The 26,576-nt window shown below is 52.6% G+C and overlaps 1 protein-coding gene across 1 annotated transcript; it reads left to right on the plus strand.

The window, feature by feature from the left end:
- Window positions 1–8: 8 nt before the first annotated feature.
- On the plus strand, window positions 9–12,096 carry LOC117802020. The gene is made up of 2 exons (XM_034659566.1): window positions 9–2,902; window positions 2,983–12,096. Exon 2 carries the CDS (start codon window positions 6,046–6,048, stop codon window positions 6,976–6,978), a length of 933 nt encoding a protein of 310 aa, XP_034515457.1. The 5' UTR covers window positions 9–2,902; window positions 2,983–6,045; the 3' UTR covers window positions 6,979–12,096.
- The last annotated feature ends 14,480 nt before the right edge of the window (window positions 12,097–26,576 follow it).

Genomic DNA, 26,576 nt, shown 5'->3' on the forward strand with positions numbered 1-26,576 from the left:
TCCACGCACCCTCCCCAACTCCTCGGGGTAATGATGGGGGAACGGATTGTGCACGTGGCGGGAACGTGAAGGCACTGAAAGGTCACACAAACGGCTCACTGGGAAGCTGGCATCCTGACAGCGCCGTTTACCCCACAGTAGGGTACAAACAACTCCGGTTGCTATCAGGGTAGACACCAAGAGCAGAGGTGAGCCCTGGCGCTGTGGCACTGGGCTGCGGCCTGCGGCGTGCATGACGGGCTCCCGTCTGCTGCCACGGACAGAGCTGGTGCTGCCTGAGGCTCCAATACCCCACTGGTCTGCCCCTCAGGCTTCCTTTTCTTTTTTTTAAGGAGGCTCGGCACCCAGTGTGGGGCTTGAACTCATGACCTGAGATCAAGAGTCTCATGTTATACTGACTGAGCCAAGCAGGCACCCCCTCCAGGCTTTTCTTGGCAGCAACACAAGACCTTAGTGTCCCTCTCTGTCTCACCCTCCCTGATCCTGTTGGTCCAGCACCCCCACCCCACCCCCAGGCTTCTCTCCTGCTGGGCCCTGTCGCCAACTTCCAACTTGTAGGTGACTTTCAGCTGCTTCAGGGTGGGGCTGGAGGGTGATGTGCCACCTCCTGGCTGAGGCTTTTGTCCCCCCTTGTGTGGGAGGGCATGGAGGACAGCAAGCTGGGGGGCAGACTTGCTGTGGTCAAGGTCACAAGGAGAGGGGCCCCGAGGTGCCCATATATCCCCCCTTTAGCTCAGGGTGGGTTCCTGGAGGTCAGGAACCTATGCTGGAGACTTGTCATAGCCCAGAGCCGTGGGGGCAGAGAACAATCAGTGTACTCAGTGTCGCTCAGTCCCCGAGCTCGGGAGGCCGGGCCTGTGGGAGGTGGGCGCGAGGCCGAGACACCACACCCTTGTCATCAGGGGTTCTTCCATTCACAGGAAGCAGGTCAGAGAGACCAATTTCTGGGCCGGCTTGGGGGAAGAAGCCAAGGCCCAGTAAAGCACAGGAATGTCCCCGAGGCTTAGGCGGCCTTGTCGAGCCGGGGCTGGGATTCGAGAGGGCGCGGCTGGACCACGGCTGCTGTGCCTGGCGGGCCCTTTGGGGCTGTAAAGGCCCCCACGTGCAGCCGAGAGCCGGCCTGCAGCAGCGGCCTCTGAGGGCCTCTGAGATGGGCCGGGGCGCTGGGGAGCACAGGGGAGCACAGGGCAGGCGATATAACCCCCACCCCACCCAGGAGGAGCATCCATCCTCGGCGGAAGAGTGCGCCCCTCACCAACACTGGGGAGCCCGGCCTCCGTGACCCAGAGGCTGGGACTCTGACCTGCTCTGTGTGTCTCCCCAGCATCTATTGGTCCTTCCTGTCAGTCTCCAGGAGCATGGCTAAGCTACCAACCGGACAGAACGGCTTCTCCAGTCTGGCTCCCCAGGAGGGCAGTAGGACGGGGTTCCTTCAGCTATAAAACTGGAGTCTTAATACTGGTCCCAGAATAACCTGGGGTCTTGGCAGCAGACCACCGAATCCAGGCTGGCTGGCTTAACCAGAGAGGCATTTAGTCTAGACTGTTGGGAAGTTCACAGACATTCTGGAGGACGAGAGAAGGAAGCTTGGGCCCCGCCCGGCCCTCCAGGAAATGCCCCACATCCCTAGCTGTCCTGGTGGGAAGGCTGGAGCGGCCACCACACGCTCTTACGTGGCACGGGCAACCCTCCCTCACACACAGACACACCCCTGCCCCCTCCCCTAAGATGGAGACCCACATCTTCATCCAGCACTGCATTCATCTCCTGGGGTTCTGTCAAGCCTGTGTAAAATCCTAAAGCCGCCACCACCACGAGCACCCTGATAAAAAGTGGTAGTAGAAAGTACGAGGACAAAAAGGTAAATTAACTTGTCTATAAACCGTAAGGATATATAAATAGACAGAATTTTAATGTGTTTGAAGCCCTGAGATATGTGCAACATTGTGTTTCAAATTGAGATGCCAGATTAGATGCAAATTTTTCAAGGATTTATCTGAAAACGAGCTACATGGCTCTTGAAGCTTTCACCCTCATCAAAAATAGAGAAAGCTGAATGGCTGGAGGGGTTGGGGGGAAGATGATGGGTGAAGAGGATTTCTCTGGTGTGGAGTTCAACCCCTGAGGTTGAGAGAGGGATGTTTCAGTTACCTTTTGTCACCTAACGAAATACCCCCAAATACCACCATTTTGTTTTCCCTCATGTCCGGGGGTGAGGCATTTAGGTAGGCCTCCCCTGGATGGTTCTTCTACTCCCCCGTACGGGAGGGCTGGCTTCCAAGAGGGGTGTTCCAGTAAGAAAAGGCCAAAGGGCTCGTGAGGCCTAGGCTCTGGAACTCAGAGCATCATTTCCACTGAACGTCATTGGTCACAACAAGCCACAGGCTCAGCACAGATTTGAGAGGAAGGGAAATAGACTACTTTTCCACAGAGATGTGGTAGGAAAGTTGTAACTGCCTGTAAACCACCACAGAGGCCTCAGTGAAGAGTCCTTGGGGAAGTGATCCAGGGATCCCACCTGTAGCACCCCGCTAACATTTATCACTGTATTCAGCAATATTAATAAATTCCCTGCGGAAGTCACTAGATTTGGGACCTAGTGCTCCCCTTCCCCACCTTATGCAGCTGCCACACCTTCTTTCCTGGATAATCAGGATCATTCCACCCACCCAACACCCACACGTCAGTTGGTCTCAGTGGCGTGAGGAGCCCAAAATATCCAGGTGGCAGCCTCAGCCTCCAGCCCCGCAGTCCCCTGGTGTTTCCTTTTAGGAAGCATCCTTGATTTGGGATCCAAAGCCTCTAATCCGGAGCCCAGAGTGTTGGAGATGAGAAGCAAAAATGCGGTGAGGACCGGGTTGTTGAGGGCTGCTGTGAGGGCCCACTGTCACCACATCCCTAGGTGTCTGGACCCGTTACTCTGTCAGCAGTGAGGGGGTTGTTGAGGGCTGCTGTGAGGGCCCACTGTCACCACATCCCTAGGTGTCTGGACCCGTTACTCTGTCAGGGAAGCAGCATGTCCGGTGGCACATCCAGCATCTGACGGGGCAGCGTCTGAACCATCTCGAGGCTGGTGGTGGGGCCAGGCCTGCAGTGGGGTCTGCCACTCTTCGATAAGGCCAGCTGCTGCTGGGCGTGGGGAACAGGATAAGGTCAGCAGGTCTTGCAAGCACTGGCCCTTGGCCACACTTCTTTGTTGTCAGAGGGACTCCTCTGGCCGTAGCAATGTTGTCAGAGGAGTCCCTTGGGCTTAGCAATGGTGTGTGGGACGCTGGGATGGGTGATGGTGTTGGCGGAAGCAGGGCAGGCAGGGAGGAAGGTCCATTTGCGGAATGAGGGTCAGTTCCACAGAAGATAAGTGGCGGTCTCTGCCAGGGTGAAGGGGTACAGTGGAGCTGACCTGCCAACCGGTAGCTGGCTTGTCACCCAACAGCTGTAGCCACATCGGCCTGGGGAGGAGAAGTTCTCTTATTGAACCCATAAGTCATCTTAGACCACATGGCCCTTTGCTGGTGAGCAGTGCCAGGCAGCAAGGAGTACAGGCTGGCAGGCCGTCTTGTCTCCCTGACTACTGAGCTCTTTCTCAGGCCTGCGGCCCTTTGGACAACAGTCGCCACTCCTCCTGCCTCCTTTCCTCCACCTCTCTGACCCCTAAACAAATGGTTCGCAATCATCCATGAGTGAGTGAAGAGCCGTACCCCAGGCCATCTCATCTTCCGGGAAATGTGGGCGAGCAGATGTAGTCAACACTCTGCCCACCAGGAAGACGTCCTTTCTCCATCATCCTTCCCTGCTGAGTGGATCACCATGTCACCCTAGAGTAGGTAGGTGCCAGCCTTTCTTGCCGCTCTGTCTATAAATTACATAGGAATGCTTTTCCTCTCAGGTGGCCTTAGGAGCTCCCCACGGGGTCACAGGTATGGGTTGAGAGGAAGTTGGCAGTGCAGCGGTTTCCATGGGGGCCTGAGTCACTTGCTACACACTTACCTGAGCCCTCCAGACCCTCTAGCCCTGCACTCAGACATAGCACGTGCACGTGATGATGGAGTGCTGCACACGCACGTACGGGCCTTTAGAGCCGGGGGAGAGGTTGATACTCAGTGCCTGATGGGCGGCAGAGGTCCACGGCCACCTGGTGTCCCACAGGCATTCCATCTCCATGAGAGCCCACTAGCGAGCGCTAGCTCCATGTCAAAAGAAAAGATCTTTGCCAAAGGAAGCATGCCTTTACCCAAAACCCAGGGAGACCATGGAATGTTCCTCCTGGGGAACTGCCATTGGCCTGCAAGTCATGCTACCTTGCCTGAAACACAACGTGTGCTCTTGAATGGGCGCGGTCACGAGGCCCAAGGGGCAGAGCTGCTGGTCTGCCGCCCGATGTGCTGCACAGCCTTTGCCCGCCCTCTGCAAAGCAAGCAGTCTCGAGCAGCGCACTTCGCAGTGGCGCACAGGAAGGCCTGGCCAACGCTTATTTCCTTTTACAGGCTGGGAGTGCAAGGTGCCACAGTTTGTCTTTCATTTCAGAGGGAATATTTTGACTTGGCTGCACTTGCATATGACAGAAACCCCAAATAACAGCGGCTTAATTTAGACAGAGATATGAGAAATCTGGGCTAAGCAGTGGCTGGCACTAGTCTAGCAGCTTGGGGAGGTCAGAATCAAGGTCTTTGGGGTTTTGTTTTTTGTTTTTTGGGGTTTCTTTGTTTGTTTGTTTTTGTGGGGGAGAGGTTGCCCTTTTCCTCACAGCCCCGAGGTAGTTGCTTTGGCTCCAGCCATCATGGCTTCATTCCAGGCAAGGGGAAGGAGAACCTGGGTGGAAGGAGGAAATGGTAGTGCCTACATCAGGAAAGCCAACACTCTCATGGAAATCTCTGGGAGATTTCTGCCTATATTTCATTGGCCAGAACTGAGCTACATTGACTGCAGACAGAATCTGAATTCTGTAGGTGAAAAGGCACAGGAGAGTCAATACTGACGTGGTATCCTCGGCCACACGTACCTTGTGAGGTTGTTTTGATGACAGAATGCACTGGTGGCCGGAAGGACCTAGCAAAACACCTGGCACATGCTAGGCCCAGCAAATGTGGGTGCGGGGGGATAGCCAGCAGTTTCTGCTCCAATCATGCATTTGCTTTCCTCTACCCTCCTCATCAGAGGTACTCCTTTTCATCTCCCCATTCTCTACTCTATAGAGACACCAACAGCTTCTGTCGTTTGGTGTCAGTGAGCAGAGGCAGAGGTCAAGAAAGAGCCGAAGGTCAGGGCCCTACCCATCCCCCAGCTCCGCCCAGGAACCCTGGGCCCTGAGCTTCCCAGGGAGAAGCCTCGGTGGGAACAGGCCGCTCCCTTTCTGGCTGTGGAGAAGCCCTGGGTCATGGGTGAGGCCCCCTGCAGTGAGATCACACTCTCACCCGAATATCACACCAGTGGCACCTCTTCCATTGGTGCTGGGAGCTCAGGAGCAATGCCCACCCCCACCCCCACCCCTTCCCAGCCCAGGAAGCTGCAGGAGCCCTTCTGCCTCCTGGAAGAGTGAGCGCTGGGGTCCTGGGGAGCCAGAGCCAGGCACAAGGTGAAGGGGCCGGCCTGAGGGTAGGAATAGGGGCTGCTTGAGGAGGTCCACCCTGGCAGTGGGGCTGGCAGAGTGCTGGCCAGCCCCTGGGCGCTCTGGGCTGAGGGCTAAGTGGCAGGTGGTCCTGGGGAAGGCTGAGAGAGCAGGAAGCAGAGACAGAGGACAAAGGACAGAGGAGAGAAGCACAGACCAGAGAGGCTGAGACCTTAAGGTTCAGGTTGAGACCAAGAAGAGAGATAGATCAGAGTGGGGAGAGAGAGAGAATTCCAGAAGGAAGGCTCTGAGTGTCAGGTTGGGGAGAGGCAGGCAGAGGAAGAACGGAGCAGTGGGGGTGGCCTGCACTGTGGTTGGTCAGGCTGAGCTGAGGGCGGGAGCTGGGACCCCCAGGATGGGGCCAGGCCCAGGGGTGGCGAGGCGCGGTGAGACCCCAGGCGCAGCCCGGGGTCCTGCTGTGAGGCTTCAGGAGTGCCACCATGGCTGCAAGAAGCACCTGGGAGACATCATCAGCTTCTTCTTCCGCTTCATCTCTGGGAACCTGGCTCGAGGTAAGGGCTGCTTTGACGGGACCTGCCAAGGGAGCAGAAGGAAGCGGGTCTGGGACTCAGGACTGCCATGCCTGCCTGGAAAGGGGCAAGGACAATCAGAGGGGACGATGGCCCCAAGGGCAGAACTGGAAGGAACCCCCTGACTCAGAGCCCTGCCCCAGGCCCGCAGGCAGTGAGGGCCAAGCCAGGGCTCCCGTACTCTTGGGCCTGGGGAGGAAAAGGAGGTGCGAGGGGGCTTCCTTCTCCAGGCGCACAGACTCGAGCTCAGCCTGGGCTGGCAGGCAGCAGGAGGCTCCGGGCCCGCCCACCTGCTTTGCACACACTGACCTCCCTGCCCTGGCCTCACCTCTCTTTCCTCGCCTCCCCAGAGCCCCCTCCTGCTCCACCAAAGGGATGTGTGACTTCAGCAGTGAGGATGAAAGAAAGTGCCGGATCGGTGACAGCCCTCTTTTTACATCTATAAAACCAACCAACCTGGAAATTCAGGCAGGGATACAACGGGGCATCAGGCTCAGGCCTGGGGAGGAGCCCCATGTGGGAGTGACAGCACAGCAGGCCAGGGCCCACTTCCGCTCTGCCTCCTCTACCCCTCAGCACAGTGGGCGCTCCAGGGCCCCAGGGCCGGGCAGCACCAAGAGCCAGCTTCGGCCAGCCCTGGGGCCCAGGAGGCAGGCACAGGGGGAGGGGCAAGCATGTGTGGGGGCCCCAGTGTTTTCTTGGCAAGATGAGCTGGGAAGGGTGGTGTCAGGAGCTCCAGATGCTGAAAGGAGAGACCCTCACCAGCTCGGGGCTTCGGGGTCCTTTTGTCTTCTCCTGTTATTAGAGGGATATGAAGGGAATTTGGCTAAAGTAATCACATGATTCTCTAAAGAGCTAGCCAATGAAATCCCCAACACATAGACATGAGTCAGTGAAGACATGTGATATATTGGCTTTTTAGCCAAAGATAAAAAATACTTCTGCTGCCCAAAGATGCTCACAGACCCTGAGAGACAATGTGCCCACACTGAGCGGGGCTGGGTTGAAAAGCCTGGCCTTTTGTCCCCTCTCTAGGGGGCGGGGACGTTGTCCCCTGCTCTGATCCCCTGCCCTGACCGGAGTGCCTGACGCAAAGCCTGCTGCGTGAAATCCTTGTCAAATTCATGAATAATATTTTAAGAAGAATAAAAACACAAAACCGAGCATATAAGCAATCATATCAATCATCTCAAAATCGGTCAAATAATAATGGTTTCAAATACTCAAAAGCAATAATAGATTTCTAGTCATAAGAAGACAGGATTCCAATCTAATGAAGGTTTGCACAGGGAGATCCGGCAGAGGTCTGAATCTAAAGCAGGGATGTCAACCTCAGGGCCCGTTAAGGGGGGACTCAGGCTAATGTCGCTGCAGGCAGTGGGAGCCCAGGGTCACAAGCCAGCTTTTCAAAAGCAATGGAAGTTCTGTTTCTGCTCCTGATGCCCCTTAGCCCTGCCTCCCAGTTGCGGACCTTCCCCACCCGAGGCAGAGGCAGTCGTTGTGGGGGAGGATGGAACTTTGCAGACGGTGGGCCACTCCTCTGGGAGGGGAGCCCCCTGGGGGTCAGGCCTAGTGGCAGAGGGATGTGTATGGAGTTTCCAAGTCTCTGGCCATGACCCCACTAGCTGCTTCTACTAGTTGGTCCTGCTTGCTCCTGCGGGCCGGTGATCCTGGGCAGCTCTCCCGCCCTCTCCTCCTGGGCCGGGCTCTTCATCTGTCCTCGGGGATGGATGTGTGTCATGGTGCCGGGGCACCTAGGAGAGTCAGCAAGACCCCTTGCTTACTGAGTTTCCGTGAATGGGAGTCTTTATTGCCCAGTAATTTCATGCACCTTTTTCAAACCTTTCTATGTGCTCAATCGGCTTGCAGACTCATGGGGGCTTTTTCTCACTCCCTCTGTGTAGCTCTCTGTCTCAGTCTGTCTTGCAAGGAGGAAGGAGGCTGCAGGTCTGTGTCACCTAAGGGTGCAATCTGCCTCCCTAGGCTTCAGGTTCCTCATCTGACAAAAAAACAAAGACAAAAAAAAAAAAAAAAAAGAAAAGAAAGCACAAAGATGAGCTTGCTGGCCTACTTCTGAGCTCCTTCCAGCTCTGGATGCTGGTTCTGGTATTCACAGTAAGCGGGGGTGCAGGGGAGCTGTCTGGGAGCAGGGAGCAAGGAGGCCAAGAGCAGGCTGGTGTGAGTGCTGAGAAGCTGCTAGAACACAACGTATGGAACAAGCCCGAGGAGGCGCGATTCTCTTGTCACCTCTGACCCTTTCCGTCTGTCCTGCGGGATTGCCCTTCCCTGTCCATGGGGGAGATTCTGTGCAGGTCCCGTGGGCCTCTTCCCAGTGTTCGTGCGTCCTCAGGGAATCCTGCCTGGCCCAGATCAGAGCTCCAGACCCTTATTCACTTTGGGGTCTCCCTCCTGCTGACTCGTCTCGGGCCAGAGGCTGGAGCAGGACGGCGGAGTGTGGGCAGGCTCCCGGGCATCTCCACTACTTCGCCTTGTTTCCCACCTGGTTCCGGGGCCAGGCCAACGCCAGCTCCCTTCCTTTGCTCGTGATGCCCCTAGGCCTCATCTCCCAACTGTTGCGACTCCCCCTCTCCAGGCAGCACGAGGAGGAACATTGAAGATGGATTCCCCAGCTCTCTTCCACAGGGTCCGAGGGAGCTCTGGGGAAATTCACCCTCTGCTTCCAGGACCATCACTCGGTGGGTGTACGATTCCCTCCCCTCACCCTGGCTCCCTTTGGCCATTGTAGCCATGGCCATCACCTGACCTCCTCCCGGTGTGGGTCAGACCCCCCCTGGCCCCAGACACATGACCAGACCCCAACAGGCTTCCCAGAAGCCCCACAATTGGACAGAGGACTAAAGCCCCTCGGTGTAGGAGGAGGGAAGATACCTGGCATGCCAACCAACCTTTCCAAAGATGTTCTCTTTCTCTGCCTCATCAAACTTTTCCTTCTCTGGCCCCTGGTGGGGTGAGGAAGGGTGAGTCACAGGGCCGGTTTCCTAGGCCCTTAGTATGACCTGCAGAGCTGGTCTTGGCTGTTGGGGTCTCTGCCCAAACTCAACAAGGAAAGCCACATTTAACACCTGGATATGAGACATGGAGTCCACATCAAGATGGGGGACAGCCCTATCTTCTGAGCCCCTCGCCCTACCCTGCAGCAGGTGCCCAGGCCCCAGGGCTCCCAAGGACAAGGCATGGGGCAGAGGCGGGGAAGGGCCAGGAGCCAGGAAAGAGGGCTTGCTCTGCAGATCGAGGCCGCGAAGCCTCGAGGTTCCAGACAAAGCTGGGCACAGCTGGCTTGCATTGTCAAAGCATCATTCTCTCTGTGTTAAAAATATCGTTCTCCCACAAATAGACAGTGTGTGTCAAGGTTCTATTGAAGTACTTAATAAGGAAAGCAGCAGAATGACAAAGCGGATTCAAAAGAGAAAGAAACAGGGATTTTTAGAGAGGGTGAAAATAAAAGGGACACTGAGATATGACCTCTCAGTTAGACTGAAACTAAGAAAGATCCAGGGCAGTGAGACAGCCACCCACGGGGTTATCTTCTCTGCCAGAGAGAAGAGGAAATCATCGCCTCTTATCAGTTTTATAGGCTTGTAAAATGTCTGGGACCTCATCACTTGTGCGCTCACTTCTCCCCTGCAGAGTCCAGGGCTCTGGGCAGGCGTTGGACGATGCCCTAGCAGGACTGAGAGGCCCTGCAATGCTCTCTGCGCCTTATTCCCATAGTTTTTAAATAGAATACCATCTCTGGCACTCATAGCTGGTAAAAGGTAAACTGAGGCACGTCAAAAATGTCAAGAGTTTATTTGAGCACACATCAAACAGGGCAGCCCACCAGAAGGTGTGGAGGACTACTCCACACACAGGAGCTAGGGAAGGGTTTTATAAGGAAGGTGCCGAAGTAAAGCAAGGAAATATTCCATGGGTCGTGGCTGAGGGAGTTGCCTTATTTGGGAAAGCTCAGTTGGCTGTTCAGGATCGGTTGTTCTTAAATTCCCTGGGGTTTGAGTTCGATTGCATAGATCCGAGGCTTTAGAGCCTCCACAGCCCAGCAGCCTCCTTGTTTCATCTCTTTAACAATTCCCCGCATTTGGTCATCCTTTCATACCTGAGGGATTAACTGACAATTTGGTATTACTGCCCTCTCAGTCACCCTCAGGCTTCAGTTCTGATCCTGTCATGAAACACAGACTATGATGTCAGGCCATGGAAGAATCACTTTTGCTGTTCACCACATTGTTCATCTTGTTTCTGTTTCTCCGAGCATAGTGAGACCATCTGATGTGCTTCTGATGGCTGTGAGCATGTATTTCAGACCCTGGAGAGAACACAGTGCCCCAGGGAAATCACAGTGATAACTCTCAGGGAAATAGTGATGACAAGAGATTGAAATGTGCTCCTTCACCAGGGCACCCCCGAACCAAACCAGTTGGTATCCAGTAAATCAGAGAATGTGTCTGCAGAGGCATCAACCTGTTTCAGCCAAGCGGCTTGTTTGTTCATTTCTTGTATGTTAATTTCTACTAGATGGAGGCGTTGATCCAGGTATAGCAGGAGGTAATTGCTATGGTACAGACTCCTCCTTGCTCAGGCAACAAGTAATCCAAAGCAATTCTATCATCTAAAACCCCTTTATCAGCTTAAAATAATGGCTATGCCCAAGAGGCATATTTTGGGGTGGTCTATTTTGCTGCCCTTTATTCCCTGCCTTTGAAATCCCTCCAAGAAGTTTCACAGTCTAGGATTTGAGCTGGTAGATAGTGCTGTCCCACTGAATGCATCCCGTAGTCCAGAGAATAGGTCAGTTCAGTTAAACGGTGGTGTTCTGTTTCAGGAGGCGGTGCCCAGGGGGGTTCCCAAACCTAGGCCTAGATGTGCAAGCAATCAGGTATTTAATAAAAAGCATTTCTATGGAAGCAGAAGAAAAACAAAGGTTAATGGTTAGAGAAGACTATAAACCAGTTTCTGAGCCCAGAGGGAAGCCAGTCAAGAAGATTTCTAGGTGTTGGGCTCCTAGATGTAGGCCTCAAAGCATCTTTTATAGTTTGGATGTCTCTGGTGGTGTGATCTGTGTTAGGAGAACTTTCTGAGTAACAGGCACAAAGCTTATCCACACATGAGCCGTTGTGGTGATTTCTCTAAAGTTTATATCTAGTTGTCTAGCATTAATTGGCAGGGCTTTGGGAAAGGAAAGGTTTTGTTCTTAATGAGTCCAACTCAGAGAAAGAAAATTAGAAACATTCGTTTGGAAAGCCATGGCCACATATCGGAGAAAAACTGGAAGAATTTAGGATCCAAGTCAGTTTACAGGTAGATAAGAAACTTCAAAGACAACGAATGGGACTGGAATCTGATATTCACAAGGGTATGTGATAACTTTCTACAGAAACTATGATTTTACAGAAACTAAATTTGCAGAAACATAATTTTTCTCTCTACAATCACCCCAATTTTTAGCAAAGATATTATGACGAATTTGTTTGCAAAGTTAAGTTGTCTCGTTAAACTTGGCCTGATTATTTATATAAGAATGGCAAGAATAGTGATTTCATGTATATCCTTAAATATAATTTTCCAGTTAAAGCTTGGTGATATCTAAGGGACTTTATTGGATGCATAAAGTCATTCTTGGTTTATAAGATTTTTTTAAAGCCTCGTTAGTCTAAGAAGCCAAGCCAAGGGCTTGCCCAGTTGTGCCGTGTTACAAGGAGGGCAGATGCTTACTGAACTTATGCAGAAACCCGCATTGTCGTGAAAAATAAGAATAGCCAATAAGAGTTTCTGGATCCTGGAGGAATCAGGCAGAGAGAAAAAAAAGATAATAATAATAACAACAACATATTATTATATTATTATTGTATATCATCTATAATAATATATATATTCTATTTTTGTTTACAAAAGAATACTTTGCCAAATTGCTGTGTTATAGATAACTTTTTAAAAAAAGGAAAAGAAGCATTTATGTATTTATTTATTTTTATTTATTTTTTTAAATTTTATTTATTTATTCGACAGAGACAGAGACAGCCAGCGAGAGAGGGAACACAAGCAGGGGGAGTGGGAGAGGAAGAAGCAGGCTCATAGCGGAAGAGCCTGATGTGGGGCTCGATCCCACAACGCCAGGATCACGCCCTGAGCTGAAGGCAGACGCTTAACTGCTGTGCCACCCAGGCGCCCCGAAGCATTTTTTTAATCCAGAAAACAAAGCATTGAAGAACCAGCCGTGCTTCAAACAAAGTAATAAAACTTATAATTACCCTCATCAATCCATTCAGTCCCATGTCATTAATTTTTCTTTAGAGATTTGATTTATTTATTTTAAAGAGAGAGAAAGCAGGGGGAGGGGCAGAGGGAAAGAATCTCAAGCAGACCCCCCCACTGAGCAGGGAGGCCGACTGGGGGCTTGATCCCACGACCCTGAAATCATGACCTGAGCCAAAACCAAGAGTCTGGATGCTCAATGCCTGAGCTACCCAGGCGCCCCTCACGTCATGAATTCTTGATCCTCAGAGTTCTCATAGAGTTTAGTGGTATGATCTTCAAGTTACCAGAAATCTGTCCCTGTCAGAATCCTTTCCCTGAATCTCTTTGAAGAGGAAGCCCTTCTGCAAAAGCAGTGGAGTAAAACAATAACGGTGTATAAATATCAAAAAACTTAAAAGTGGCCACAGTTAAAAATCTGATGAGAGTTCATTATAATGCAGTTAACGAGGGGTTTTCGTTATTTCGGTGACATACATCTTAAGATAATAACTAGAATTGCGATTGATGACACGATACCGGGACACATGAGATCTCTAGGAATTTCATATAATTTCTGGAACACTTATCATCAATAACACGTATCCACGCAAATAGAACTTAGAGAAGGTTTAACATCACTTCTTAGTTGGCAATTCTTTCCATGTAATTGAATGTATCAAATAAGCCTTAGCGAGTTTTATGGCTTTTTTAAGGAGAGAGAACTAATCTGCTGAGATGTCCAGAGTCCCCAGGAGGATTCCAAGGTAGTTTAAGGCCAAAAAGACTTCATTCAGAGTTTGATTATGAGAAGTTTATACAAAATATCAAAAGGTTTGGACAGTTGATTACATAGGCTCTTGGTAATCTAGTCAACCAAAGGGATAAAGACTTCTCTGGCAAACAAGGTTTTGTAAAACAAACACACACCAAAAAAACCCTTAACTCTTTTAATAGAAAAGTCTCCCTTCTCCCAATTAATCAAAGACCTGATAAAAAAAAACATGAAGCCCAAGAAATTACTTTGGTAAAACACAATCTTCGCTTTCCAGGTAGATTATCCCAAAGGGAAGGAAAACCTTTCATAATCTCTTATCAAGAGCAGGCCAGTCGTCCAGGAATACTTTGTTCTTTTCACAAGTGAAAGAGAATTACATTTTAATTTTGCCTGGGAATACTATTGATATTAAAACTTATTTTTAAAACCCTTCTGATAAATCCATTCAGTGTCAGCCGGCCTGACCACATGAGATTTTCCTCTCTCTCCTCCCACTTTCCAGATGCCATTTTGTTTTTGTCCTTTATTCTCCTTCTCGTTCTGAAACAACCAGTTACTCTCCTGTAGGGCAAACTAACTCTATTTTCCCTTAACAAAGATGCATTTCCATATTTTATGTCTTTTTTTTTAACCAAAAATACATCCTGCTTTCCTCGTGTGCAGAGTTGTCTCTCTCATTATTTCTAGTAGTTTTGATTACATCTATCAGTTAGACTTTTTAACTCTTGGGAACCCTGATTTCTAGTGAAACTAAGGAGTGACTGTTGTGGACTGTTACACCAGCGTTCTATCCATTGGCAAACTTATTAATACACTTCAAAATTTCTAGGAGCATACTCTTCCTCATAGTAAGTTTTTCCACATGGCACAAAACATGTCTAGTGACAGAAGTCTCTTTAGTTGGTCTGATGAAGAAGCCAAAGGAGGGGCACCTGGGTGTCTCAGTCTGTTAAGCATCTGTCTTGGGTCCTGGATCCTGGGATTGAGCTCCGCATCAGGCCACCTGCTCAGGGAGTTCCCTGCTCCCTCCCTCCATCCACTGCTCCCCCTGCTTGTGCTCTCTCTCTTTCTGTGTCAAATAAATAAATAAAATCTTAAAAAAAAAAAAGAAGCCAAGGTAGATAAACCTAGGTTCTGTATTGAATGCTCAGTATTTTAATTTACTGGGAAACTGTCGGGAAAGGCAGTCTCATGCCCCACGGCCTTGGACCACCACTCCACCCCCTACGAGAGGGCCTCAGGCCTGGAACACTTCCTTACCAAGAGGTAAAAAGCTCAGGTGGCCAGTGTTGGGGCTTATCCCCTTTTGTGGGCATATCCCTCCTTATTTACCTTTCTGAGTATTCTTCCGTCTCTGCTTAAAGTGTGTGCACCATATGGTACCTGGACAGGCCGGGGTTCTATCTGTCCTTTGCAGGGAAGGGCAAGATATGTCCATTGCAGCAAGGGAGGGGTGCTCAGAGGTCAGCTGCCCCGTGTCAGCCTGCAGGAGAGACCTGCTAGCCACGGGGGGACGGATGTCCACCCTGGAAGCAGTTCTTGCTCTGTCTCTTCTCCAGGTAAGTGCAGCGTTGGTCTATGCAATGCTTGGCTGGTGTGTTTTCACTGGCAACTCAGATGCTAGGACACTGTGGACAGAAGTGTTTAGAGTCCTCGAAGTGGGATTGGTAACTGGTGCTCTGTGCCCTCCTCTGTGGGGATTGGTAAAAAGGATAGAAGGGCTTCGAATTGCTCTGAGAGTTGCCTTTCTGTTCCTGTAAAGACTCAGTGTGTAAGACAAATTGGATTGCATTCTGAATGATATCAAGGGGTTGGACCCACCCAGCCAGTCATGTTATGTTCGATTCGCTTCTTTATGTCAGGGAGAAGGTTTCCAACTAAGATGGAACTCAAAAGAGTCCTACATTCTAGATTTAGAGCTGTCTTTGGAATGTTTTAATATGTTGTTTCACAAATCAGATTGTCGTCCTTCCCTTTTAGCTTAGAAGCCCTTTAAAAAGTTTCTGTCGGGTTCTGAATGTAGGTCTCCAATTTCGCCAGCTTCTGTCCATAGAAGTCCTCTTAAAAGATCCTTTCAGATATCTTATCATCAGGTTTGAGTTGGGATAAACAGTAAATATTCCTGGCAATGTTGTCTTTCAAAGGGGCTCTTTTGATTAATTTAGTCTTAGAAGCTTCTGCATACCAATCAAGAGGGCATCCCCCTGTTTTGGGGAAGTTTGGGACCCTTTTTTCTCTAGGGCACCTCATAAATGGATAAGTAATTCCCTACTGTGGCCCTCGTAATTCAAGATTACTCTGGTAAGCTTAACCTACTTGTTCAGACAAATTTGGTTCTAGGCCCATGATTTTCATGCATAGAGTCCTAAACGGAGGAGTCCTAGACTTTCTGGACTTGAAGCAACCTGTTTTCTCCTCTCCTTCCCTTAAAACAAAATTGTACTTACCTGAGGCCTCACCCTAGGCTCAGTCCTGTTTCAGTCAGACCCAGTCTGGTTGAAGTGGGAGAGCTCATAATGTTTAAGTTGAACCCAATCTGGTAAAATAAATGCTTAAATGAAGTCGGAAAGCTCATGATGCAAAAGCTGCGAAGCTTGGTTATCTGCGAGGGCCTTACCCATGACCTTCATTCAGACGCAGGGAGAAAGCAGCGAGCACAAAGGGCTCAGCAGGTGCCTACGCCTCGTTGCTTGCTGCTCCCAGGGCCCATCAGGGTCTCCTTTGGATTCTACCTCTGACACTAGAGATGTTAAAAGGTAAACTGAGGCACACTACAATTGTCAAGCTTATTTGAGCATACATCGATTTGAATCCAAAGTGCCAAACAAAGATGGTTGGGAGCGCTCCACCCATGGGAGCCAGGGAAGGCGGGGGTGTAAAAGAATATATGGAAGCAAGGCAAGGACATGATTTGATTGACCATAACTTAAGCCGTTGTCTTATTTGGGAAAGCCTAGTTGGCTATTTGTGATTGGTTGTTCTTTTTTTTTTTTTTTTAAGATTTTTTATTTATTTACGTGGCAGAGAGACAGCCAGGGAGCGAGGGAACACAGCAGGGGAGCGGGAGAGGAAGAAGCAGGCTCCCAGCGGAGGAGCCCAATGCGGGACTCGATCCCGCATCGCCGGGATCACGCCCTGAGCGGAAGGCAGACGCTTAACGACTGCGCTACCCAGGCGCCACTGTGATTGGTTGTTCTTAAGTTTTGTTTTCTCAGATTCAAGCGCCTCGAGTCTGGCTCCGTTTAGGATGTGCCAGTCTGGGCTACCGGGGCCTTAGAGCCGCCCCGGTCTAAATGGCCTCCTTGTTTGAATTCTTGGCTTAGGACTATCAGTGTAGTTCCGCGTGAAGCAAATGGCTTCTAAGCTCTCTGTTTCTTCATCTGCAAAAGGGTCATAAGAATAACGAGGTCATGAAGAAGGTTGTCAGATGCACATGAAAATCTTTGCGCCCATGAGGTGGGCTCCGGGATTGACTGGCTGTGTGTCGGTGTGTGACTTGGGGCGAATTACTTGGTCTCTATGAACCTGTTTCCTCATCCATTGAGCAGGTACGATAGTGGTTTTGAGGGTCCTGCCAGAGCCTGTAAAGGGCTAGGGCAGGGCTACCCTGTGGTTTCAGTGGCAGGGCTGAGATAATGGGGACTTACCGTGTGACTCACAGCTGGAATTCCCTATTTTCTGGGCCTCAGTTTCCTTACCTGGGAATCTAGAACTGGAGAGGGAAATTTTCAAGGCCAAGGACCAACTATAAATCTTGTGATTCCCCCCAACTCTTTCAGCAGACACAGGGACCTGGGAGCTTGGGGTGCATTTTTGGTCCTGGATCCTTCAGCTTGGGGTACATTTTTGGGTCCTGGATCCTGGGCAAGGCCTGCCTTTAGAACTACTGCCCCCTCCTGCCTTTTCCTAGCTTTTCCCTGGATGCCCTCTCCAAGTCTTGAAAGACTCTGTGCGCTTCCACCACTCAGCCTCCCAAACCTCTCCCCAGGGCCTTGCTAAGGAAGTGAGGTTCATTAAAAGCCAACTGTGATGCTCTTCCTTAGCTTGAGTGGGGAGGATTCTCCGGACAGATATAATGGGCTGCTGAGGTCCCCGCCTCTGCCTGCCCGGCCTCCCCCACTGCCTGCCTGCAAATGATCAGATCAGAATGGGTAGGAGAGCGTGGCTGGGGATGCATAGAGGGGGTTGGTGGAAAGGGCACTGACTGGAAAGGTGGGCAGGGGGAGCCCCCCAGAAAGCTGATTGGTAGTCCCCTGCCCAGATACAGGGACCCCATGGGCCCCATCACCACCTTCCTGTGCCAGAACTCTTTCCCAGCATGGTGTGTGTGTGGTGCCCCTGATGCTGTGGGGTCCAAGTCCCTGTCCTCTCGGATGGAGGGGGTTTGGGGTTATTTGGGATGGTGGGGTGGAAAATCAAGAATAGCTTCCAGATGCTACAGGATGGGAGGAAATGTTGGCGCTGGCCTGGAGCTGCTCCTTGCTGACTGAGCACCGGGGGCTCCTGGGCAGACGCTCACAGGCTGGAGAGCCTGGTGGATTGGCCTGGCTATCCCCACTTCCTGCCTTCCTCCCTCCTTGGCCCACGGCCAAAGGATCTCTCTTGGAAGGTACTTCCCCATAAATCCACCAGGGGGCAGCAGGAACCAACGCGTCTGCCATACTGGACCATTTTAATCTGAAATCATCAGCTCTGCGTTCTCCTGACACCAGCCCTTCCCACTCCCCCTCCTGCCTCCACATCCTCTCACCTTTGGAGCATAGGGACATAGGACATAGGACATCTGGCGTTCCTGGGCTTCCATCTCCCTTCCGGGACACGTCCTGGCTCCTGTGACAGGTGGGCCTCCCCTCCCCCCTGCTGCCAGCGATGTGACTGCCCCAGGCGCTAGGATTCAGTGCATCTTCAGGTAACAATGGTTCCGTCTGGGATCGCCCCCAGAGGCCTCAGGAAGGTGGGGTGAATCCTCGTTATCACATAGGAAGGCCTTCTTTAGCCATTCTCCTCAGGCGTGGACGAGGGGACAGGCGCAGACAGCGGCCATGTCCACACCCTGGGCTTGCACCTGACGTGGGGTGGCGGTCACCTATAGTGATCTAACATGAATGCTTCCCAAGATAGACAGACCAGGCTCTCAACCACCAGTCCACAGGCTGGTACAGGTTTCCCAAGTGAAATGAGGAGAGACAGGTGGTGAACAGACCGTCAGTAAATTAACTGTATTCCCTTTCAATGGTTCACATCTTCATTTCCTTCTGAAATAATTCTGAAGAGAAATGAGAGTTAGGATTTTTTAATTTGTTTTTTTTAATGCCCTTGCATTGCAAAATAAAAGCTGAAAATTTTATGCCCTCTTCCAAATTTGGAGGGAAACATGAGGGGGTCTATAAAAACCTGACTGAGGCTGGTTGGTGGAAAGGGGGCTCCGGTGGTGGGAGTGGTAGGCAGAGGCCAGGGACAAGTTGGAGAGTGCAGGTGTCTTGGCTGGGACCTAGGGACGATGTTCTCCCCACCACCCTTCAGAGCAAGGTACGGCCCTCCCATAGTTCACAGGCCTGGGGCCCCCACTCTGGTAACCAAGAGCTGTCCCTCCCCGAGGGAGGGACAAGCTGAGGATTGGGCCTGAGCGGTGACCAGAATCCTGGTAATGGAGCAGGGAGTGTTAGATGACACAGTCCTCAGGATAGTGCAACCCAGAGCAGGTGAATGAGTGAGGGAGTGAGCGGAAGGAAGAAAGGAGCAACCAAGGAAGCCCTTGTTCAGGAGTATTGACCCGAGTAGTCCAGCAGGAGGGAGGAAGCCTCATACCACCTCTAAGTTTTCAAAAAGAAAACAACAGTGAGTGGAAGTGTTGGCAGAAGCCAGGAAGCTGTGAGCAGCCTGGGGTCTAAGCTGGGTGATTGCCTGTGGAGGGTCCCCAGCCAGGTGGCTGCCATCATCCCCTACCCTCCAAAGAGAGGGGCTTCCCCAAGTGGGGAGCAAGGAGCCTGGGGGGGGCAGACTCCCCCCACCCCTTCTCCCAGCCCGTAGGCCAGTCATCCCAGCAGAGAGCACCAGAGGGTAGCCCTCCCAGGAGACGCCCCTGCCGGGGGCGGGGGGGGGCACTCCACTCAGCAAGCGGCCAGAGGCGGCGGCTTCGCAAACATAAGTAAGTCATTCTCCTGCCAAAACACGTCGGTGGTTTTCCTTGAACCTTAAATAAATTCAGGGCCCTGCTCTTCCTCTGCAGGATGTTAGCACATGCTGTCCTCTCTGCCCCGAGCCTCTGCACGGGTGGTCTTTCTCCCCCTTCAAATGTCACCTCCTCAGAGGACTTGCCCTGTCCTATCACCACAGCGCCAGCACGTACCAGGTGCTGGACCAAATGGCATTTGGCAAAGACCACTCTCGGTTTTGGGGATTCGAGCCAGACTGTCCACTAGGCCTGGAGCTTCCCTGTGCATACAGAGCCAGCAAGACCAGAGGCTGCCCGTCTAGTTCTGTTCTAGGGATCAACTCACCCACCATTAACGGCCACCCCAGGATCCTAGGATCTCCCTTGCATTTAGGGATCCCAGTGCAATGGCTCTGAGGTGACACGAGGCTCCCTGCCTGCTATTCCAGGAGACACCTGTGCTTGTACCCAGGGTGCCTGGCGGGTGCCTGGCGGCAGGGCATTGTCTTTGCTTATATATAGACAGGTTGCAAAGAGGCTTCTGAGCACTGGCTGTGGCCAGGTGAGGGGCTGGTGGAGGTGAGGAGGGAACGGTGATGGGCTGAGCATACTCCCTGGGCCCTCAGCCATCCTTATACTGATCCTGCTGGGGGGTATCACCATCAACCCTACCTTCTGGGATCACCTGAGGCTTAGGGAAAAGCTTGTCCATCTGTCTGTCCATCCATCCATCCATCCATCCATCCATCCATCCATCCATCCATCCAACACACATCCATGAGGCACCTACTAAGCCTGGCACAGGCAGGGAGAGACAAGTTGCTGGGAGACCTTCCCTTCTGCCCTCCCCCCACTTGCAGGGCCCTTGCTGAGCCCTCCCCGCAAACACACCTGGGAATGGTCAGGCTTTAGGACCAGGCTTGAGCTGTTCAGAACCTGCTGCCTGCCTGTGCTGGACAAACCTGGAGCTCCAAGAGCCTTGCAACTTTGGGAAGGATGGGAGCTGATCCTTGCCCCCCCTCCCCCAGAGATCTTAAAGTCACCCACCTCCCCATCTTCCCTGAGCCTGGGAAAATGAATTAAATATGATGGTAGACTCCACCCCTCCCTCATCTTAGACCTGTTGAGTTCTCAAGGCACAAATGGGGAAACTGAGGCCTGGGAAGGAAATGGGAGCTGTCCAAGGTCATATAGGTCTGGGAACTCTCAGGTCAGTGCTCTTTTCTCTACTCCCCGCCGGCTATCTTAGCTTCAGTGTCCCAGCTTGAGAAGCATGAAAAGCCCAGAAAGAGGGAGGCTGAGGGCTCTGTCCCAGCACTTGGAGGAGGGCAGTAGAGTACGCCGCAGACAGCTGAGCCATTTCCAAGCACTGAATGCACAAGGGAAGAGGTTGAGTTGAGTCTGTGGGGAGGCTGGAAGCCACAGTGTACTGGCTTCGTTGCACTTGTATGCGCGTGCTTGCGTGTGTGTGAGTGTGCACACACGCTCGCCATCCATGCATCCTCTACGATCACGGTGGGCTTTGAGACTGCCTGTGTGTTGGGGAAGACGCCAGGTGCCGTTCTTACAGCAGCACGCTCAGTCCAAGATCAGAGGGTTCTTAGAGATCAGCCCGCTGACCCCGGGGACAGGCTGGCCTGTGCAGGCCCCCTCAGAGCCAGGATCTCAGGGCGGAGGGGCCGCTGGCAGAGGAGTAAACAGAAGCCGGGTTCTCTTTTGGCCATGGCCCTTGTCAGTATTTAGATGTGTCCTCAGGCATGTAGGCTGCTGGTCGGGGGCCAAGCCACCTCTTGGGGGTGGGGGTGCCACGGAGGAGGAGGAAAGAGCAGTGAGTGGGTCTCAGTGTAGCCCAGAGTTTTCTAGAAAGTGTAGGAGGGGGCTGGACTATATTCCTGGCTTTGCTACTTACCAGCTGTGTGACCTAGGGCAAGTCACTTTACCTCTCTGAGCCTCAGTTTCCTTGTCTATAAAATGAGGAGTGATGATAGAACTTTCCTCTCTGGGCTGCGGCAAGGATTAAGTAAGCTACAGACATGACCCGGGAATGCCCAGCCCAGGATGAGTACGTTGTAAATGCGCCAGCTCCTGGCTCAAGGCTGAGCCTCAGCATGGCCCCACACCAGACGTGTCATACTCATACGGCTATAATCGAGAGCACCCAACTTCTGAGACTTAATCTCGTCCTGTATGGTAACTGAGTAAGAGTCCAGGGTAAGACCAGGGCCCCTGGCATTTGTTCAGGGGTCCTGGACCAGCAGGACTGGCATTTGCCCAGGGTCAGCCCCCTGGGAGTCGCACTGGGAGCGCTCGAGTGCCCAGAGGTGGGTGTCAGCAACCCGTTTTACAGGTGAGTCCTGTGGTTCAGGGAGGTCGAGCAACCCGCCCAGGGTGACCGAGCCAGGGGAGCCCAGCTGCGTCTGACTCCGGGGCCCATGTTCTTAGTGAGCCTACGCCACAGGGGACACGGGGAGGAGCTCGGAGCCGCAGCCCCCTGGTTGGCCTGCTGGAGGTCCGCCGGGCAGGGCCCCCTGTGTTAAGTGCGTGGCTGGCGCGCACATTCGCAGTTAAGCCGAGTAAATATTTACAGCCATTATGGCAATTGATTGCCTTCGATCCTGTGTGCTGCCGTGAGAGCGCCCTGCTTACTCATGCTTTCTTAAAAACAGCCTCTTCTCTCACACGTCTTTAATAATTCAGCTCCTAATTGTCTCCAAACGCAAAACCAAAAATGCCAACTCAGGACCTTGGCCCCCGGCTGGTCCATCTCCCGTCCTCCCTGCCAGGGGGGGCCCTTACCCCTTCGCTGTGGCAGACTCAGGCCTCCAGGCCCTGCCTGTGACCACTTCCGGGAGGGGCTCAGGCCTGCTGGGTGCCGGTGTGCCCACCTCCGGCTGTTGGCAGCAGCCTGAGGAAGTCAGCCTTGGAGTAATTGAGCTGCAGGGCTGAGTGCGGAGGAGGCAGGAGCGGGAAGGTGTGGCTGCTGCTCCCCAGGGAGCCCTGCAGGGCTGAAGAAGAGGGAGGGCAGGGATGAGGACCTGGGGGCAGCTTGAGGTGGCAGGAAAGGCCAATCCTGAATGGGTCTCTAGACACACTTGAGGCCAGAAACTGCCCCTGTCCTGGGCTGGGGGTGGGGGTGGGGTAGAGCCTGACCAATGTTTAGTGTGTTCTGGGAGCCAGATCTCCAGTGCTGGGCTTCCTGGCTGGTATGTGGGGAGTCCAGGGAAGTGGGTGGTATCCCGGGCCTGTACCCCCGGCAGGATGACGGGGCGACCAATAGCACCACTCTCAGCTCTTCTTCCCTTTCTGCCAGGCCAGTCTGGGGGACACAGGGGTTCTAGGGAAGGGTTGCCTCCCCCTCCCCCCAAGGAGAACATCTACCCAGTGAAATCCTCATGGCCTTGAGGGTCAGGCCCCATGAGACAGACACCATGGCAGGTGCAGCAAGAAGGAGACCAGGCTGTGGTGGCCTGACCTGGCCCAGCAGCGGTGGCTCCCAGTCCCTGTGAGGTCCCTGGGCTGACATGGGATCCACATAAACATCAGGGACTCCTCTGCCCTCCAGCCCCAGGCCAGGCCAAGGCCACCCAGCTATGCATTCACTGAACAGGCTATCAAGCTTGTCTGCCAGGAGTTGCCCTGGGCCCTGGGGACATAGCCGGGATCTATGATAAAAATCCCTCTAGTTTATAGGCTATAAAATGAGATTGATATATAAATTATATATTTGAAAGTAATAGGGCTCCAGAAATTACACAGAGCAGGGAAGAGGGGTAGAGGACCCAGGGAAGGGCTTGGGAGGAATGTGTGACATTTGAACACAGAAGTGAGGTGGGGAGAGAAGAGCCTAAGGGAAAGCTTTTCAGGCAGAGGGACAGCACAGGCCAAAGCCAGATGTGTCTGGGGAACCGGGAGATGCTCAGAGGTCACGGGCAGGGCAGCTGGAGAGGGTCTGCGTGAAGCCCACCGCGGGTTGCTTCAGGGGTTGGTGGGAGTGGGGTGAAGCCCGGGGATTTGAGCAGAGCCATGTGGGGAGGCCGGGGGCTGCCTCCTGCTCTGAGCCAGCCCTTTTGCTGCTGCTGCTGCTGCTGCTGCTGCGAGAAGGAAAATAAGCCCCAGGGGCCAGGCAGGTGGCGGGCTCCCTGCTGTGATCAGGCACACAGGCTGGGGCAGGGTGCAGGTGACAGAGGTGGTGAGAACGGGCTCGTCCTGGAGGCATTTGAAGGTGGAGCTGAAAGGATTTGCTGACAGATGAGGGTATGGTGTAAGAGAAAGAGAGGAGGTTAAAGATAACGGTGAGGTCAAAGTTTTTGTCCTGAGCATTGGGAGCTCTGGGCCTCGTTCACTGTGGTGGGAAATGAAGGAGCAGGCCTGGTGTGGGGCGAGGGTGGTGGGACAGAGGGGCCCCTCAGCTGTACCACGTTAAGTTTGAGGCATCTAAGGACATCCTAGAAGTGTTGACGAGGCAGGTGGCAGGTGGGATATGAGCTACTTGGGGACTGGAGAAAGTTGGGAGTCATTGGCACATACACAGGATTGAAAGCCAAAGGGCTGGACAGAAGTCGTCTAGGGCCAAGCCAGGCACACACACACTTCCGGAAAGGTCTCTGGCTCCTATGCCCATCCTCTGAGCTTGGCCCTGATGTCTGCAGAAGGTTTCTATGGTTTATTCTATTCAGAAAAGCACGTATCCGTGTTCTGTAAAGTGACCTTGATCTTGTTCTAACCATTGGTTGGGATGAGGGCTCCCAGTTCTCCGTGCTTCTTGAACTCGACATGGGCCCCTGACACTGCTGGGCCAGCTGGAGCAGGAGCACCCGCTGGCCGGGACAGGCATCTGCCCCATCTGGGCCAAAGAGAGCCCTTTCCAGATCCTTTGACAGTGAATGGCCCTGTGTCCAGAGCAGAGATACGGTGACACCAAGGCCTGGCAGCTTCTAGTAGCCAAGAATAGAGCCACGTGGAAGAAGCCATTTGGGTGTGAGAGGCGGAGAACAGTCTGAGCCTACATTTCTGGGCATTCTTGTCCCTTTCTCTTCCTGTGGTTTGGTTTAAGGGCAGATAAATCCCTTTGCCTGAGCCAATTCAATCAAGGGAGCCCGAATCTCAGCAGTCAGATGGAGAGAAGAGGCTGGGACAGGGGTGCCTGGGGAGGTTCAGAACACAAGGGGGGGCGCCTGGGTGGCACAGTGGTTAAGTGTCTGCCTTCGGCTCAGGGCGTGATCCCGGCGTTATGGGATCGAGCCCCACATCAGGCTCTTCTGCTATGAGCCTGCTTCTTCCTCTCCCACTCCCCCTGCTTGTGTTCCCTCTCTCGCTGGCTGTCTCTATCTCTGTCAAATAAATAAATAAAATCTTTAAAAAAAAAAAAAGAACACAAGGGAAACACTGATTTTCCTAAGCCCTGCAAAGGCTACCCTACACCAGGCCTACGAGGGGCACGGGACACACAAGTGGTTCCTGAGGCCAGGACCAGATATAGGGCTGACTGGGGTCAGTACTGACTGAGATCAGTACTGTGGGTGATCTGATAACTACTGAGTCCATTGTTTAAATAGATACATACGGCCTGTATTGGTTCCCTTGGATTCCCGACAGAGGTTTGACGGTTGGTTTCCTTTTTGTTGATTTCTTCCACTAAGAATCTCAGGGAAATAATGAATATATGGGGGAGGTTCATGCAGCGGCCAAGGTGGCTGGTTTGGGGTTTGGGGTGCAGGGCCTCTCCCCTCCCATTGTATTCTGGGTACAGGCCTCTACGAGGTCCCTTGTTCAGTACCCAGTAGCATCCAGCAGGCATTGCTGCTCAGGACCTGGCAAACCCCAGGGCTTGGCGAGTGTCGCCTTCACACTTACTTCTTGCTCACCTCCTGAGAGAGGAGGCAGTCACGAGGATTGATCCTGCAGCTATTCTCCTAATGTCAGGTAAGGGAGACTGGGCCAAGTAATCACAGTGCACACATCTGCTTCCAGGTCTCCCAGGAAGGACAGAAGAGATAACCAGAAAAGAATGAGGAAGGGGTGCCTTCAGTGAGCCAGAAATTGTAAGGAATCCCCAAAAGACAGAAGGCAGGTGGGATCACACTGAAGGAGGAAACTGGGGAAAGCTTAGCGTAAAGATGCAGAGAAAATGCCACGGCTTTCAGACTTGGGTGGGTGGCCACAGAGAGCAGAAGCGGTGCGGAAGTAGGAGCATCTGGGGGAGAACCACCCCCATGCCTCCAACCCCTCGTCTTTGCACACAGGTGCCCACCCCAGATCAGAGCTAAGCTTGGGCATGTGGACCTAAGAAGCCAGACAGTGCCCGGGGTGACTGGCCGTGCCCAGGGAGCACAGGGGGCCTGGTCCCAAAAGAGGAGCCGCAGGCACACTCTAGGCACCGGCCATCCCACCCCGCCTCACCCTCCCCGCGGGCTTAGAGCCCCAGACACTTTACCCGCAGACGGGCACTGGTGCCTGAGAGCCACCCAACGTTTGAGGAAAACCGACCACATCGAAGAAAAGCGGTAAGCTCAGTGAAATAAAGAAGCAACACCCAAATCAACAGAGTTCCGAAGGCCAACAGAAGCGGAAGTAAAGAACAGAGTAAGTAGCATAAATCCTCTCAGAGATCTAAGAGGACATCGTATGCATACGAGAGAATCACAGTCTCGGAAGGGAAAGCAGGATTGCTGAACCGCAAGAACATGCCATTGCTGGGCAGAGTAGCAGAATGTTTGCCCTAAAAGACAAATTAATGAGCTTGACTTTGTAGCCTAGAATTTCTATCAAGTTACATATATACTGAAAGAGAAAGAGATGAACATATGACAAAGAATCGTGCCATGGGGCAGTTTCCTCAGTTTCTACTTACCACTAGAAGGAGTCGCAGGTATGGAGAGAACAGAGAGGAGGAAATACTCGTTCGTAGAAACACCGTGGGAGTCATTTCATCTCGTCTTCCAGCAATGCAGCGAGGAGCCCCGGGGAGAGTGAAGTGACTTCTCGGGGACCCCGCAGCAACATGCAGGATCCCCTCCTGGTTCAGCCTCTCCCCAGGGCTGGATGTCATGCTAATGGAGATGTGCTGGCCGACATGCTAGGACAGCGTTTCTCCAAGTGTGGCCCACGGGACAGTAGCGTATGTCATGTGATCAGGGATCCTGGGGTCAACTACGCTTGAGAAGTACTAGTCAGATGAGGCTAAACAGATTTTGTTTTTGTGACCTTTGGGAGGACTTTTTGCCCCCTGGGGCCTCGACTTTCCTATCTGTTCAGTGGGAC

The sequence above is a fragment of the Ailuropoda melanoleuca genome, chromosome 4 (genome assembly GCF_002007445.2).
Source record: "Ailuropoda melanoleuca isolate Jingjing chromosome 4, ASM200744v2, whole genome shotgun sequence".
NCBI classification, from domain to species: domain Eukaryota; kingdom Metazoa; phylum Chordata; class Mammalia; order Carnivora; family Ursidae; genus Ailuropoda; species Ailuropoda melanoleuca.

Excerpts from the sequence above, each read along its gene's own strand:
- LOC117802020 (XM_034659566.1), top strand. The coding sequence starts at position 6,046 with ATGGCTGCAAGAAGCACCTGGGAGACATCATCAGCTTCTTCTTCCGCT.